At 39.9% G+C, this 16,143-nt stretch overlaps 1 protein-coding gene across 2 annotated transcripts in view; it reads right to left on the reverse strand.

The window, feature by feature from the left end:
- Positions 1-210: 210 nt before the first annotated feature.
- RXFP2 (relaxin family peptide receptor 2) overlaps positions 211-16,143 on the reverse strand; it is a 63,689-nt gene continuing 47,756 nt past the window's right edge. The window contains exons 14-18 of one of the 2 annotated variants that reach the window (XM_012501964.2): positions 14,449-14,520; positions 11,593-11,822; positions 10,537-10,947; positions 6,186-6,404; positions 211-1,454 (exon numbers count right to left, since the gene is read on the reverse strand). In XM_012501964.2, coding sequence (XP_012357418.1) covers positions 1,195-1,454; positions 6,186-6,404; positions 10,537-10,947; positions 11,593-11,822; positions 14,449-14,520 — 1,192 coding nt within the window. In that variant the 3' untranslated portion in view covers positions 211-1,194. The remainder of the gene's footprint in view (positions 1,455-6,185; positions 6,405-10,536; positions 10,948-11,592; positions 11,823-14,448; positions 14,521-16,143) is intronic. The other variant, XM_012501965.1, reaches the window with a different exon arrangement.

Here is a 16,143-nt window from a genome sequence, read left to right on the forward strand (position 1 = left end):
TAAAGGAACTCAGAATGAAGTGAACAGTGAAGAAATTAAGTAACTGCCTCATGCTGTGGCAAAAGGGGAAGAGAAAGAAAAATGTAGGATGTGTCTTGTGAACTGAAACACTGTGTTTCCTGGCTGTATTCTCTATCAGGAGAAACATGCTTAACAGTCAATAAACCCCATCCATGGTCTTTGTTAAGCTTAAAATAATATATGGAAAAATGCAAAATATAATTTTATTTACCCAATTCTCATTTTCACATATAATTTTTTTCAGTTTCATTTTCAAAAAACAACCCCAAACTTAGTTGTTTTTTTGTTAAAAACAATGAGAACAAAACCATTGTGAGTACGCAAACAGTCCCAAATAAAACCACAATTCTTGAATCCCCTTTAACACTTCTTATCTGCATATTTTATGAAAGCAGAACTTGACAGCAATAGGGATACTGCTCTAAAGAAATTATACTTTAAGAATATTAAAGTGTAGTTTTCGGCAGTGAAGGTGTCCAATTTGCTTTGTGCCCTGGGCAACCTTCAGAAAAATATCTTCAGAATTCATCTCTTCTGACATTAAATAAAATCCAAAAGGCGAATGGTATGAGGCTTCATCAGTGTGACTCTCTGGTCATAGGTTAGACATGGTAACCTGGTCTGAAGTTCTGTTTTCAAAGTGGCTACTCCACCAGCCTTCACAGAGGAGGACTTCGGGTAGATGAATATTTTGGAAATCCTTTGCTATCAATCCAGCAGGATGCTGATGGTTTTATTTGATATTGAAAAAGCAAGGAAAGAGAAGTTAGACTTCTGTTATTATGGCCACACTGGAGTCAGATGTTGTGAGTGTTTCTATTTCATGGACAGTGCAACCCAATGTGAAAGACCACACAGTGCCAACCTGTGGTCATTTGTGGGTGGGTTGTGTTGATTAGCTAGAGATCAGCTGCACCTCAGCCCACTGTATACGAATTCACATGTGCTTTTCAGGCATGTGGGGTGAGGAGAGGAACCTTTGGTGCTGTCCTCAGCACGGTTGGTAGATAGTACAGCTGCCATTGGAATGTGGTGACGGGAGCCATTCTGCTGTGCTCTCTGTGCAGAAAGGCTTGCCATTGGTAAAGATGAAAAGCATTGCAGATGTCATCTTCCAAAAGCTGTCCCCTGTTTTAGGTAGTCCACTGAAAGTCCAGTGATCCAAAATGATTGCTAGGAAACTGGTTTCATTATACTGTCTCCAAGTGTTATTTTGTTCAAAACCCCAAGTTTCAGGGAAGAGGAGTCCTCTATCCACACAATGGATGTAGATAAACTTTTTTTTTTAATTTTGAAAATTGATTTCCTCCGATGTTTGTGCAGCAGCTGTTTCAACTTGTCCTTAAAAAGGCTGGTTGTGAGAGTATAGAGGAGTGGATTCAAAGCACTGTTAACTGGAAGAAAAAAAATCACTATCCAGGAAGTCACTGTGTCTGGAAAAGGAAGCAAAGTGTGAAAAAGAAAGTTGAAGTTTTAAGTAGACATAAAATACAAATAACACTTTGCAGTCAATGCTATTTATGAGAGGGAGACACAGTACATTTTAAGTTTTCTCTCACCTGAAGGAAAATCTCTTTGTTGGAAGAGCACAGAAGCTATGAATTCAAGGTCTTAACAATTTAACTTTTCTGAGTTTCAGTAAATAATGTGAAGGTCATTGTGATATTAAGAGGAAATATGTGAAAACATTTTGTAAACTATAAATTGCTATATAATGCATTTTTTCCTATTTTATCACCTTACTTTATAGGAAAATAAAAAAAAAAGAAATAATCTTTAGTCAATAGAGTGAGGTTCATGAAACTTCTGGTCCAGGAGCCAGATCTGACCTTGGTCTTAACTCCATCCTGTTCTCAAATCTTGTTGCCCTGCCCTGGTATTCTGGTTATCCTGTTATCCTATTAAAAGCTTTGAAGAACAAAGAGGAATGCATCCCCTAAACTTGATGAAATTCTCTTGTGTGCAGCCCTACAAATGCTACCAGAATATTCAGGGAAAGAGGTCACAAGAAGTTCTTTGTGAGGTGAAATTTGGAATGATAGTGTCCTTCCTGAGAGCATCATTTCATTTGCTTGGTTAGCATGAAATGCATCTTTCCCTTTACACGTGGCCTAATCCTGTGGATGGACACTTAGCTAGGTGAGTGTGAGCGAATCACTTATGCTTCCTCAACTTCATCTGCTCTCTCTGTTAAAGGGGGCTGGTGATAACTTGCTCACTGAATCCAGCGGGCTGGGCCAGAGTCAGCTCTGCTAATGTGCTTTTTTGGCACTAAGACTTGAGATCCTCAAACCTTACCACAGGATGCTACTTCCTCTCACATCTTCACAATTTCAAGGAACTCCCCATTCAGGTGAAGAGGTGGCTAGTAAGAACAATGATGCTTTCTCTCATCATCCTTTGTCTGCTCTCCTCCTTCACAATCTCATAATTTTTTTTATCCTTCAGCCACTGTTATTTTGTTCTTCTCTTGACCCTGCCTTGTTTCTTGTATCTTTCTGTTCTTCCTCTCTATGTCTTCTTCCCTTTCCATTTCTTCTCTGACTGCTTATCTGACCTTCCCTCTTCTTTTCCTTTGCTCTCCTTCCTCTCCTTTTCTATATTTACTTCCTCTCTTCCTATCCTATCTTCTCTTCCTTGTTCTTATTCTTCAACTAAGAGGAATATGAAAGAAAAAATTATGTTTTAGCCTGTCTTAAATTAAGTGGAGTTTTATATTATTTGTCCCTAATTTAAAAAAATTAGACAGTCTGAACAGTTAGTGATTGAAGAAAAACAAAATAAGTGGCCTTTTTCTGTTGTGCCCACAAAGGGAATTGTGATCATGAATCCCACCCCAACATCATAGAAAAACAATGCCTGATAGCGCCTGCTTTCAATTAGGCAAAGGCAAATAGGCCACGTAAGTTCCACTCTGAATGAGATCAGGCATGTTCAGGGTGGTATGGCCATAGACTTAAATTCCACTCTGAATGAGACTTCTTTTTGTTTTTGTTTTGTTTTGTTTTTGAAATGGAGTCTTGCTCTGTCACCCAGGCTGGAGTGCAGTGGCACGATCTCGGCTCACTGCAAGCTCTGCCTCCCAGGTTCATGCCATTCTCCTCCCTCAGCCTCCCGAGTAGCTGGGACTACAGGAACCCACCACCATGCCCGGCTAATTTTTTGTATATTTTGAGTAGAGACGGGGTTTCACCGAGTTAGCCAGGATGGTCTCGATCTCTTGACCTCGTGATCTGCCCACCTTGGACTCCCAAAGTGCTGGGATGAGACTTCTTATAAGATTAGCAGCAGCTGAGTTCTGAGATAGGCTAACTCTGGCCTATCTTTTGGGTGACCCCAGGTACTGTCAGTGACATGCCATGACTAGTAAACGCCAGACTTCTTGGATGGTGGGGACAGGGTTGGTTTAGGTCAGTGAAGGCAGCATTTCTTAAAACACCACGGGAAGCTGGGCAAGCAAGAAGAAGCTTTGTCAACTGTGATCATGACATTTTTTCCTGGTTCCACTGAGGTGTTCAAGACAAACCTCAGACTATTGAACTATACATGTAAAGAAAGACTGGTGTGTGGCTCAATAATGTTTCCACAAGACAATGTTCTACTGTTCTAGTTCCCTTCATGGGGGTATTTACTAAGCTTATCATGATCTGAGGTGTCATAGACTCGCTGAGGATGATGAGCCCTGCTGCCGTGTGAGGACACAGCAGAGCGGACGCCTCCTGTGAGGCAATGAGAGGGGCTCAGGAGAAATCAAACCTGCTGACACTCTGATCTTGGACTTCCAGACTGCAGAACTGGAAGTCCTTTGTTATAGCAGTCCTAGTGGTCTCATACAGAGAGAAAAAGCCTCAAAGAAGATTAAAACAGGCAGGAATTTGAGAGACCATCTAGAGGTAGTCTTATTGAGGTGAGGTGAGATGGTCTCCCTGAGATCTCTCAACAGGTCAGTGGCAGGGGCAGGAGACGAACCCAGGACCTCTGCCTTGCTTGTTGCCAGGTCCTCCTTCCACCACACCAGGCTGCATCATACAAGTGGGAAAGCACATCAAAAGGTGTGGAGACGGGGTCAGGCATGGTGGCTCATGCTTGTAATCCCAGAACTTTAGGAGTCCAAGGCAGGGGGCAGATCACTTGGGGTCAGGAGTTTGAGACCAGCCTGGCCAACATGGTGAAACCCCGTCTCTACTAAAAATACAAAAATTAACCAGGTGTGGTGGTTCACATCTGTAATCCCAGCTACTCGGGAGGCTGAGGCATGAGAATCGCTTGAACCAGGGAGGCAGAGGTTGCAGTCGGTTGGGATCACACCACTGCACTCCAGCCTGGGCAACAGAGCGAGACTCCATCTTTTTTTTTTTAAGAAAGTGTGGATACAGTAGTGGGGAGGGGGTTGATGAGACTGATCCCCTATTCCATCACTCTTGGACCAGCTCACCTTGTTTAGTTGACTAATCATTTACTCGAAAACACAATGTGAAAAACACTGTGGAAAATGCACAGAAGAATAAGACACATGCCTCCCTAAGCTTATCATCTGAAGGACACAATGGACACACTCAGAAATAGTGTCACTATGAGGCAGTTCACATGAGGCCAATAAACGAGGTGTAAACAAACCATCATGGACGTTTAAGCAACTGGATTGCATGAAAGTGGGGTGAGAAGAGATCGAAAATGGCACTGCACCATAGAAGAGGGAGTATTTGGGTTGAGCCTTGGAGGATGGGAAGTGGTGTTTAGTAGGCTAGAATCTTAGAAGGTGAAAGTATAATCCAGTTTGGGGCACAGCTTCAGGAAAGGCTGGTGTCTTCTCAGAAAAGCATAGAAAACAAAGCCTAATCATTCCAGTGGGCCTGGATCACAGTGTGTGAGGGTGGGAGGTAAGAAATATTATAATGCTCACCCCAGCACTTGGACTTTATTCCATGAGCAATGGAGGCCAACGGACACTTTTGTCCTGCTGAATTTGAAAGGTTAGGGTATAAAATTGAGATGTCCAGGTAGCAGTAATAGATTGGAGGATGTTCATCAAGTGAACAAATGTGACTGTTAACATTTAATTAACTCTGTTCTTCACGTGCAACTGGCTGTCCCCACACGACCTCCCACAAAACCCTCTTACAGCTTCTTCTCTCACCACCCAGCAAAGGCTTCCAAGTATTCAGCGCTGACCTGATCTCCTTCCTAATTTTCACTTTCATATCCTACACGGCCTGATGAACATCTGTGCCATGTGGAGACAGAACTGATAGCTTAAGAGGATGTTGTGAATGTTGTGTGGTATTTTGCAGCAAGGTATTTGACATAGCCTCACAACTGAGTGCACAGGAGGGACATAGGTTGTTACAGCTGTTTATCGTCTGTGCATTCATCACTCTTTCATAAGGACTATCAAAATATCAGGCATCCTGCTTGACACTGAGGAGTCAAGATGTATAAGACACAATTACTGTCTTGGATCAACTCCCAAGTAGATCTGCTATCGGCTGGAACAGTAGGTTGACGATGATTCCAAACTATTTTACCGAGAGTTAGGTTAAAGCCCTGGGTGGTGGCCCCTAAATAGCTGTGATCTCTAGATTCCAGAAGTGGCTTCAGATGAAATTCTGCTAAGGAAATGTGATTTTCTCTGGTTGAAGTAGTGGTGTGTTCAGGGAATTTGGCCTTTTGGAGGAGACTCTTTCAGGAAATATCTCGTGCTCTGCAGAGCCCAGCATGACATTTTATGGCTAGGACCATGGAATAGAATGGTGGTTCTAGCCAGATGCATGTGCATCAGAATCACGGGGGAATTTTTACATAACATCCATCTATAGGTCTTAGCCTCTAGAGACAAAACAGTCCGGGTGGAACCTGGGCATGTATATTTTGATTTTTTTATGCATACTCCTAGTGAAGAACCAATGTCTTGCTCAGATAGAAGCAAGATACTCAGACTTAGTTTCTCTGTAGCTCCTACTTTTTATTATTCCTGGTTGGATTGCACCACTACTCAGTTTCTGTTTTATAATACTGATTATAAAACATGGAGGGAAATAACTCTTTGTATTGAAATTATAGGTTTTTATGGGTAATTTATTATGTGTCCTAGACTCTGGGATTGTCAAAAGAAGGACATAAGAAGGCACGATGTATTATACTTGGGAATGATAGAAGAGACTAACCTGGTATTTCCACCCGGAAGAGGGAAAGGATTTTAATTACAAATACAGGAATCCAGCAGATGGCATCAGAGAACACTATAAAAAAGAAACGATTTGCAACAGCCACCTCTCTTCCAAAACGATTCCTTACTTCTGTGGTCTGCAAGGCGGTTTTTTGAATGGAACAGAACATAGTAATATAGGAAAACACAATGATGAGAAAAGCCAGCAAGTTCACACCTGTTGGGAAAAGCACACTTTTAACATCTCAGGCATAAAAGTCAACAGTAAAATTACCATGGTACAGGTTGAGTATCCCTTATCCAAAATGTTTGAAACCAGAAATGTGTTGGATTTTGGATTTTGGAATATTTGCACATTCATAATGATATATCTTGGAAATGGTTCCCAAGTCTAAACACAAAATTTATGTTTCATATACACCTTATACACAGTCTGAAAGTAATTTTGTAAAATATTTTAAATAATCTTGTGCATGAAACAAAGTTTGTATACATTGAACCATCAGACAACAAAAGCTTCAGGTGTGGAATTTTCCACTTGTGGCATCATGTTGATGCTCAAAAAGTTCCATATTTTGGAGCATTTCAAATTTTGGATTTTCAAATTACAAATGCTTAACCTGTGCTTAGATGTTAAATACAGTGCCTCTTCCACGGGCACTTCCAGGAAACATCTTTTATACAAGCCCAGTAGTGTTAGGTAAAACCCAGGTTCAAGTGAATAAAAACAAAGAAATTGGGTTCACCAGATGCAAAAGAGATTTCAAATACATAAACCCTTATGAGGAATTATAGACTTCTAAAATTCAGATCTAGGCGTATCATGAAGAAAACTCTAGCTCTTTTAAAGCATGAAAAGAAGCTATTTTTGTTTTTAGCTCTCTGCAAATTCAAACCTTAAGGGATTACTGTAATCATACGCACGTCTCAAAAAATAAAAACAGCCCCATTTTATTATCCTATAAACATGAATAATAAAAGAATAAAAATAAATAAAAATAATTTTAAAAAATGAATAAAATAACTTTGGAATTTATCATGAATGTAATTGTCTGAGAAACATTATTCCTAATGTTTTTGGTCTTAAGAATAACACATAGAACAAAAATGTATTTCTGTTTATTTTTCTTCATGTTTCTTACAGTAAATTAAACTACTGTGGTTCAGAACCTTTAGACTAATTTTATAAAAAAAAATAAGAAAAAAGTTAAAAATTCAACTATGTGAATTACTCTTTTGGGCCCAAATATATTCACAAGATTCCCACCTAACATCACTATTACCTTTCATGCTGACTTCTCAGTCACTCTTTGCTTTATTCTTGCTGTCGCTAAAATCCTGAGTGATCATCTCATTTCTCACAGTGAAAATAAGACTTGCATATATTTGCAAAGTTGTTAAAAATATGAATGTGAACGTAGACTGTATGTAAGATTGGTGAAGTCTAGGGTAAAAATACTTTAAATTCAAGGTGATCTGTTATTTTTATCCAAATCATTTCGTATTCAATGAAATCGTAGTATAAAGCCATACGGCAAAATTTTATAAAACTAGTTGTCTTAGGCCTCTTTCCAAAAAATTTAGTTACGCGTAAAAGATAATCACTCTGTTAGAAGATGCTCCCCTGCCCCAAGTTCTGATAGCAGACTTACAGAAAGGATCAAAAGTGTATGTTCTAGGCTGGGCGTGGTCGCTCACACCTGTAATCCCAGCACTTTGGGAAACCGAGGTGGGCAGATCACTTGAGGTCAGGAGTTCGAGACCAACCTGGCCAACATGGTGAAACCTGGACTCTACTAAAAATACAAAAATTAGCTGGGCATGGTGGTGGGCACCTGTAATCCCAGCTACTTGGGAGTCTGAGGCGAAAGAATCACTTTAACCTGGGAGGCGGAGGTTGCAGTGAGCCAAGATGGCGCTACTGCCCTCCAGCCTGGGAGACAGGGCAAGTCTCTGTCTCAAAAAAAAAGAAAAAAAACTGTATGCTCTAAATGCACGATAGTAATATAAGAAAGATGTTAACAATAGGGGAAACCAGATGGGGCGTATGTGGAAAATTGTACTATCTTTGCACCTTTTCTTTTTTTTTTTTTTTTTTTTTGAGACGGAGTCTCACTGTCGCCCAGGCTGGAGTGCAGTGGCGCGATCTTGGCTCACTGCAGGCTCTGCCCCCCGGGGTTCACACCATTCTCCTGCCTCAGCCTCCCGAGTAGCTGGGACTACAGGCGCCCGCCACCTCGCCCGGCTAATTTTTTTTTTTGTATTTTTAGTAGAGTCGGAGTTTCAGCGTGTTAGCCAGGATGGTCTCGATCTCCTGACCTCGTGATCCGCCCTCCTCGGCCTCCCAAAGTGCTGGGATTACAGGCGTAAGCCACTGCGCCCGGCCTCTTTGCACCTTTTCTAAAATGAAAACTATTTTCAAATAAAACATTAATTAAAAATTATGTATTCTTATATTCTTCAAACAGAAAAAAAAATTGTACTTTAGAGCTCTGGGACTCTTCCTCTCATATGCAAATTGATGATGATGATGATTGTGTGTGTGTGTGTGTGACTCTCTCTTTATCTATCTGGAAGATATCCCAGATACTTAACCCCTTTGGGCCGAGCTCCATGCCTGCATGGTATGTTCCACCAAATGAGTTTCTTCAGTCCTTCATCTTACCCCGTTCCCTGGCTTTGAGCCTGGGAATCCACTGTCTTCCTGGAACACAGACCCCACCCCTCCCTCCTCTGCCTTCGCTTGGCTGATTCCTCCTCATCCTTTGGGCCTCACGTTGAATTCATTTCTTTTGGGAAGCCTTCCCTGTTCCTCAGATCTGGGGCTCCTAGAACATTCTGTACACTTCCTTGATAGCATTTATCAGCCTGTGTGTGATGTGAGGACATGTTGACTTGTCCGCCTACTCCTCTGTGGTCTGTAAGGCCTTTGAGGCTGGATCTGTTGTATCTCTAGCACCCAATATAGTATATAGTGCACAGCCTATGGTAAGTGCTGAATAAATGCCTATTGAAACAATGCATGTCATGGGCTGTGTGTGTGTGTGTGTGTGTGTGTGTGTGTGTGTGTGGTGTGTTTCAGGGAGAGTATCTATTAAGTGCACCTATGTTAGGAGTAATGAGGGAATGAATGATAAGGAAATACAAAGAATAGCCTATAATACTCTGGATCCTGGGAATGACATATCTATGACCAAATAACTACCAAATAGGGTAGTGTGTAAGGGGTATTACTAAAGTGGTGCAAACTAAATGTTCTGTTTTTCAGAGGAGGAAGAGAAGGAGTAATGGAGAAGAACTGGGCATGATGGTTAGGGTCATGTCATGATGAGTTTTAAGTGACTAATTTAAACTTGACCTTGATAGTACTAGGGAGCCATTGAAAGTCTCTGAGTGGAGGTGTACACAGTCCTTTTGATAGTCAGAGAATATAACAATGGTAGTGAATAGATAAATGAGAGGAAAGGGAAGGCCCTAGAGGTTATGAGACCAGTAAGGGATAAGGTAATAATTCAGGGTTGAGGGAGTAAGCTTTCCAACTAAGGCAACAGCAGTGGGTAGAGACTGGAAAGAGCAGCAGCAGAAGCAAATTTTGAAGAAAAAGAAAGGACAGAAGAGCTTGTTGGCTCCTTGGATGGGAAGAAAAGATTAGAAGAGAAAGTCAAAAGAAGATCGCCCCAAAGAGAGGACATGGGAAAGGCCTTGATTTTAAGCAGGAGGGATACATATTAGAAAATAGAAAAAAAGTGTTTTTAACTTTAAAGGGCTAAACTTGTCATTCATTTCTAAAGAACTCAGGGTCTTCTTTTCCAAGTATTAGAAAGAATTGAGAAAACTGGAAAGGAAAGAGCTTTATTAAGCATCCTTAGATTGCTGACTTAACAGCTGCATTTAACAAAGGCAATAAGCCTTCCTGGTATTTCCATTCAGATATCTCTTACTTGTCAGTTTCCTGAGTTTTATTATTATTTATTTAACTCACAACTAGATTGTAAAAAAAAAAAGAGTTTAAATAACTTGGTAGGTTTACAGGATGAGGCACTAAACTGGAATTCTTCCAGCTCATAGTCGTTTCATATAAACATGAAATCAAAGGATCTTATGGATAATAAAAAGATCATCCAGAGATCCTGGTAGCATATATTTATTTTCCACACTAAATATTGTCTAACAAAAAGTTTAATAAAAACTTCAATAAACACAGTAGTAAAAACTTTTTTTTTGTAAAAAGGGAGACAGGCTTGACTATATTACCTCACTTTCTGAAACAAACAAATCCACCTTTGCTGAAATTTAAAGTATTTCTAGCAAAATTATGTTTTTCTAGGAAATGAAAAAATATAATTTACCTAGGAAAATTCCAAGAGAATACCCTTTGCTTCCAATATCTTCTGTTTGGTCATAATAAAGTGGGAAACATACTCCATTTTTCCCATAAAAGTTTCCAAAATAATCCTCATTCCAAAATGGAATTACAGCTATTAAAAATCCCGCCATCCAGATGCAAATGAGGATGACTGAGGTCTGCCGTTTTCCAGGCCGAATGTTACTGAAGGGGAAGACAATGACCAGGAACTTCTCCAAAGTCAAGTAGGTCAGTAGCAGGACAGAGACTTCGGTGGACAGCATGGCCAGGAACCCCATGAGGCGGCACTGCACGCTCTCCATCCACAGCAAGGCATACTTCTGATACTGCCCTCGGTATTTTATATCGAAAAAGCCAACAAAAAACAAGTAAACACCCATCAGGCAGTCAGCACCTGTGGAAGAATCGAAACAGTGTATGTCATCAGTTTCCAATGTCTCTGTTTTAGTTTTCTGATTAAGTCTATTTCCAGATTTTAATTTTCTAATTAGATCTAGTTCCTTTCATCTTACGTCAAATAAACTAATGTAAACCTCTACCAGAGTACCAAGAAGCGAGTGGACTTAAAAGTCTGTAATATTTCTAAAGTACTACACTATGCTTTTATTTTGTAGTTTAAAAAAATGGGAATGGGAATTTTCTGGAAGGAGGAAGGACTGGTTGTTAAACAATTAACATATAGTATCTTCAGAGTTAATAAAGGGAGTCATTTTCTGGGCCTAATGAGCTTAGGTATCGTTGTAATTGAAGTTCAGCTTAGTTTTATCACCCACAAAACTTTGAAATCTGTCACTTGACTCACTGGTTCCCTATTAGCCCATTCCCAAGACATACTCCTGAAAGCAGGCCACTGTAAGGTCGTACAACCTAAAACAAAGCCATAAACAGCCAGAACTTTTATATTTAGAACAAAAAATGTGCCCAGGATGTATAATTCACATTAAATGCCATTTGTTGAAAGCCAATAAATACATATATATGTCTAGTGCACAACTCACAGAAGATACCCTAAATCTACTTATATTGGAAACATACTTACAACAAAGGATTTTGATGGACATAGCGTGAGTTGTGTTTTCAGCTTTAATGAAAGATCTCATGCCAATGACAAAAAGATTTCCAAAGCAGGTAATGAAAGCTATAACCCAGACAAATATTCTGAGGATATTGTTAGCCAAGAGGTCCTCAAATGAAGAAATGCCGTCCGTCAAGGGCATACATATTCGGACATGGGGAGCATAGGAGCAGTATCGAAAGTTTTTGAAATAACTAAAGTCAAAGGGAAAAAAAGGTGTCACTTTGCGGCAATGATACAGAAACTACAGTTGCAATCCTATCGAGGCTGCAACTCCATGCTAGGTATACAACTTCACTAGGTTTGTTTATTTTTGTTTAGTAGTGTTTATATAATTAAAGAGTTCTTCATGAAATACTAGGCAGTATCCTTTTAAAGATGAGGAACCTAAAGGACATAGGAATTCAGTAACTTGGATGAGGAGAGTTTGGGAGGACATGAACATTTGAAATCTCAGGAGCTCTATGTTCCCTGGTCACATTGGTTTGTTGATTATTCTGTAAGGTATTATGAAAAGTGGATTATCCTTGTCAAAGTGATCTCCAGGAAACTTTCAGGAGCTTGGGCTTGGGAAGGGAAAAGCCTATTGTTGCTCACCTAGAGCATTTCTGTCTTGTCCTGAGTTTTAAACACCGAGGTCTACTGACTTTAACTAGCCTCCTCTTCCCTGACACTGGCAGGAAGGGAGGACCTCTGACGCTAGGAAAATGCATGCTCACTGGATCTGGGAAGAGAAGCAGCTGCCTTAAACACAGATTTCTTACCAGGGTCTGGAAGGGCTTAATTTCTGTGGGAAAATAAGTTTGTTTGTGGTCAATGGAGTTGGGATCTCTGGGCACAAGGCACCTGGAAGTGCTGGAATTGGTGAGGTCATTTGGCCATCGCCATCCCTCAAACCTGTGTGTTTAGAATTTTCTTTCATAAAACTTACTCTATTTGTATTCGTTTGCTACTTCTTTCAGTTCACTTTTCTGCTCTTTGCTGTCAGTTTAATTCACTTTTTGTTATTTCTCAATTCAGTTTCTAGACCAAGGCTGCCTGGCATCAGACCCCTGGCTGCCCGCACCACCTCGCCTCTTACCCTGCAATGCTTACTCCACCCAGATACACACCCTCAGACAAGCCATGCTCATGCCCTACTCAGAGCTTTGCTTTTGCTTATGCCCCTGCCTGGAAGATTCTTCCCCTGGATACTGCCAGGGCTGCTTTCTGCCTCCACTCAGATCTGCTCAAATGTCACCTCACTCCAACTTCCATCCACCCCACCTCAGTGGTAATCCTCAATCCTCCTTCTATCCCTTACCTTGCCTTATTTAAATCTGTAGCACTTACTCACTATTTACTCGCTTGCTCCTTTACTCTCTGGTTCCCAAAGCTAAGTGGAAGCTCTCAGGCACAGACATCCTCTGTTTTGTTCATCATTATGTCCCTGGTGTCTAAAGCAGTGCCTGGCACATGTAGGTACTCAACAAATACTTCTTGGATCAGCAAGTGGATGATGAATAATTTAGCACTGGGTGTGTCAGGAAGAGATACAGGAGGCAATTCTTGCCTTCAAGTAGCTTACAGTTCAGCTTCCTAATATCTGGCATCCAATTAAAGGAACCTGACCTATAATGAACTCTCTTTTCTTCTCCTTCCCTGGAGTCCCTGGCACACACTTGGCTTGATTTCTTGGTCCTTTTAGGATTCCATTATGTCTGCTATCTTCAGATCAAACCATCTAGCATCTCTCAGTGGTTCAGGGCCCCCTTGCGCTGTGACCACACTACTTGTTGTCAGGTGAAAGGGATGGGGGTGACAAGGTGGGGATGTTTCAATAAATAAAGGACAAGGAATATGAAAGAAGAGTAAGCAGGTTACTTAGTAGGGAAGTAACTAAGCTAATGTGTTTTCTCTTAATTGTTGACCGCTTCTTGACCTTGGCCTGAGGTCTATATTTAACACAGCAGTTTCTCCATCACATTCTAAATAGGTTGCATTTCTCTATTCTAAGAAGACCTCATATTCTGCCTACAACAAGGAAGTGATATCCTCATTAAATATTTATCTAATAGTGCCACAGAAGAAAATGAACAAAACCATGTGGAAATGCATCAAACACTTGTCTTTTAGTAATCACACCTACTGCACAGACATAAACAAAATGTTCTCCCGAAAGAGCACCTTCACAGCAACCATTTCATCCACTTGCTGCACCCAACTTGTAATCTTACATTGAATCCTCCCTATTTTTGTAGATAACAATGGTTAATTTTTGAAATCATGAACACATAGATTACACAGTTGATAAATAATTATGAACACATATATTAATACAACTTACACAGTGCACTTTAGCCAAATATACTAAAGTGACTTATCAAAAACTACTATAAAGATTAATTACCTCCATTTTGTAGTGCACTTAGTAACAGTAACAACACCTGTAATTTATATAGCACCTTTCTTCCTAAGGGCTCAAATCTTAGAGCAGCCGACTGCTCATTCATGAGAGGTGAATTAATGTTTCCAGGTCGCCTGAGTACCATTTAGCCAGTGACTTCATCTTGTGTAATATGTGGCATTCTGGTACCCTGATCTCTTATTGGGCCTCAATTGGATAAACAGCGTGTTTCCAGAGAGAAGGGTCATTCATGTCGGCACATCATAATTTTGAACTCTATTTGAACAGGGACCAAAGGTGACAAAATTAAAAAGTTCTCAATAAAACGACTTTTGTTGCATAGAAACACATTGCAGTGATACATTAGACAGTTTACAGGAGATAATTTGAAACATTTTACCGTGCTTCCTCCTCCATTTTTTATATATACGTACATGTGGGAAAGATTCTTCATGGGTTGAAACATTCGTGTGTTTATATTTGGAATCTCTATGCTTTCCAGGTCTCTGGAAAATACACACAATAGGTTTAATGGTGTTGAGATGAAATGTTTTAATAATTGCATTCTTCATCATATCCAAAATATAATGCTTCAAGATCTTATGTTACCAATGCAAATTAGGATGAAAGTTTTACAGTACACTATCATAGAAAATGGCTGTTTCTATTTATGCCTCCTGCAGTTTAGCACTGATTGTGTCATTTCACATGCAGAATTACATTCTAATAGAACATATTCATTCATTTCTTTGATTTAAGAATGGCAGTGGTGATTTGTGTAATTATGAAATTGGCTCTGTAGTTTGATTTTATTAATATAAGTAATGCCATAGGAATTAGAGGGTTTCATTCAGGAGATGATATTTCCAACCTGAGAGCATCACTGAAGTGAGTTTTGTGAGAATCTGGATTTAAATATGATCATTTCTTCCTGGCCTATGTGTCTTTAGGATGCAAAACCATGAAGGTAGCAAGAGGAACTCCAATTCAGGAGTCTTCTAAGACACCAGTGGTATGTCTTAGAATTCCTTTAATTAAATTTAAGTTAAATTTAATTAAATTCCTTTAAATCCTTCAGGCCCCATAAAATGTCCTCAAAGGGATCCAAGGATCACTCCTGTTCTCTTAGTTGACCTCAATGCTTGCTTCTACAAATGTGGACACTTTTAAGATCTCTTTAGGATGGTATGAATTAAGAGCTGCCATGTTCTCAGGAAGCAGATAGAGAGAGATGATCTAAAAGGACAGAGGCCTTTTGCTTTTAATGTTTATTTTGAAATATGTCTGATTCTCACTTGGTTTCTTTTTGACTAATCCGAATAAAGATTTCTCAACATAGTTCTGCGTTTTCCTTTGCCCAAGGAGTCCTTGCTTTTTAGAAGTCAGAAATGAAATCTGAGAAAGCTGTTATACTACTGAGTAATTGCGTGGCCCCTCTCACAGGAGACTCTAAGCCCTTTCTAAAGGTTTAATTTTCCTTTTTTTTTTTCCCTCTCTGGCTCTTTCCTTGACTTGTACAGTTTCAGCTTTATATGGATTCTGTGATTATTTGATTAATAACCTATAGCATCCTGAAGAGCAGAGGCCACTGTACCCCAAGTGCTAAAACAATGCTTTATGTAAGTTGGTGGCTAAGACATGTTTGTGAAATAAATGGGCAAATGAATCGTAGGAAAAAAAGAAAGACCGGGCAGGCATGGTGGCTCATGCCTATAATCCTAGCACTTTGGGAGGCCAAGGCAGGTGAATTGCCCGAGCTCAGGAGTTTGAGACCAGCCTGGGCAACACAATGAAACTCCGTCTCTACTAAAATACAAAAAAGCAGGCAAGTCTTACATAATTTGTTTTAACCAAACTTTTAGAAACAAAACTATTGCAAATTTAATTCTTTGTGAAAACTGTAGGATGAGATTTTGCCACATGAACCCAGTTTTCAAGAAGGAAACTGTACTTCTTCAAGTACAGAAATGGACATCATACATGTTGAATGGTAAATAATGAGGCTTATTTGTCATTCAGTATGTACTTGATGGGATCAGTAATATTCACAGTTGTCTGAAATGCATGCTCCTGTGTGCAAAATACCCATTTAAAAATAAATGTGTCTCTAAGTACATCCACTAAAATTA

This window comes from Nomascus leucogenys, chromosome 9, assembly GCF_006542625.1.
Source record: "Nomascus leucogenys isolate Asia chromosome 9, Asia_NLE_v1, whole genome shotgun sequence".
Taxonomy (NCBI): Eukaryota; Metazoa; Chordata; class Mammalia; order Primates; family Hylobatidae; genus Nomascus; species Nomascus leucogenys.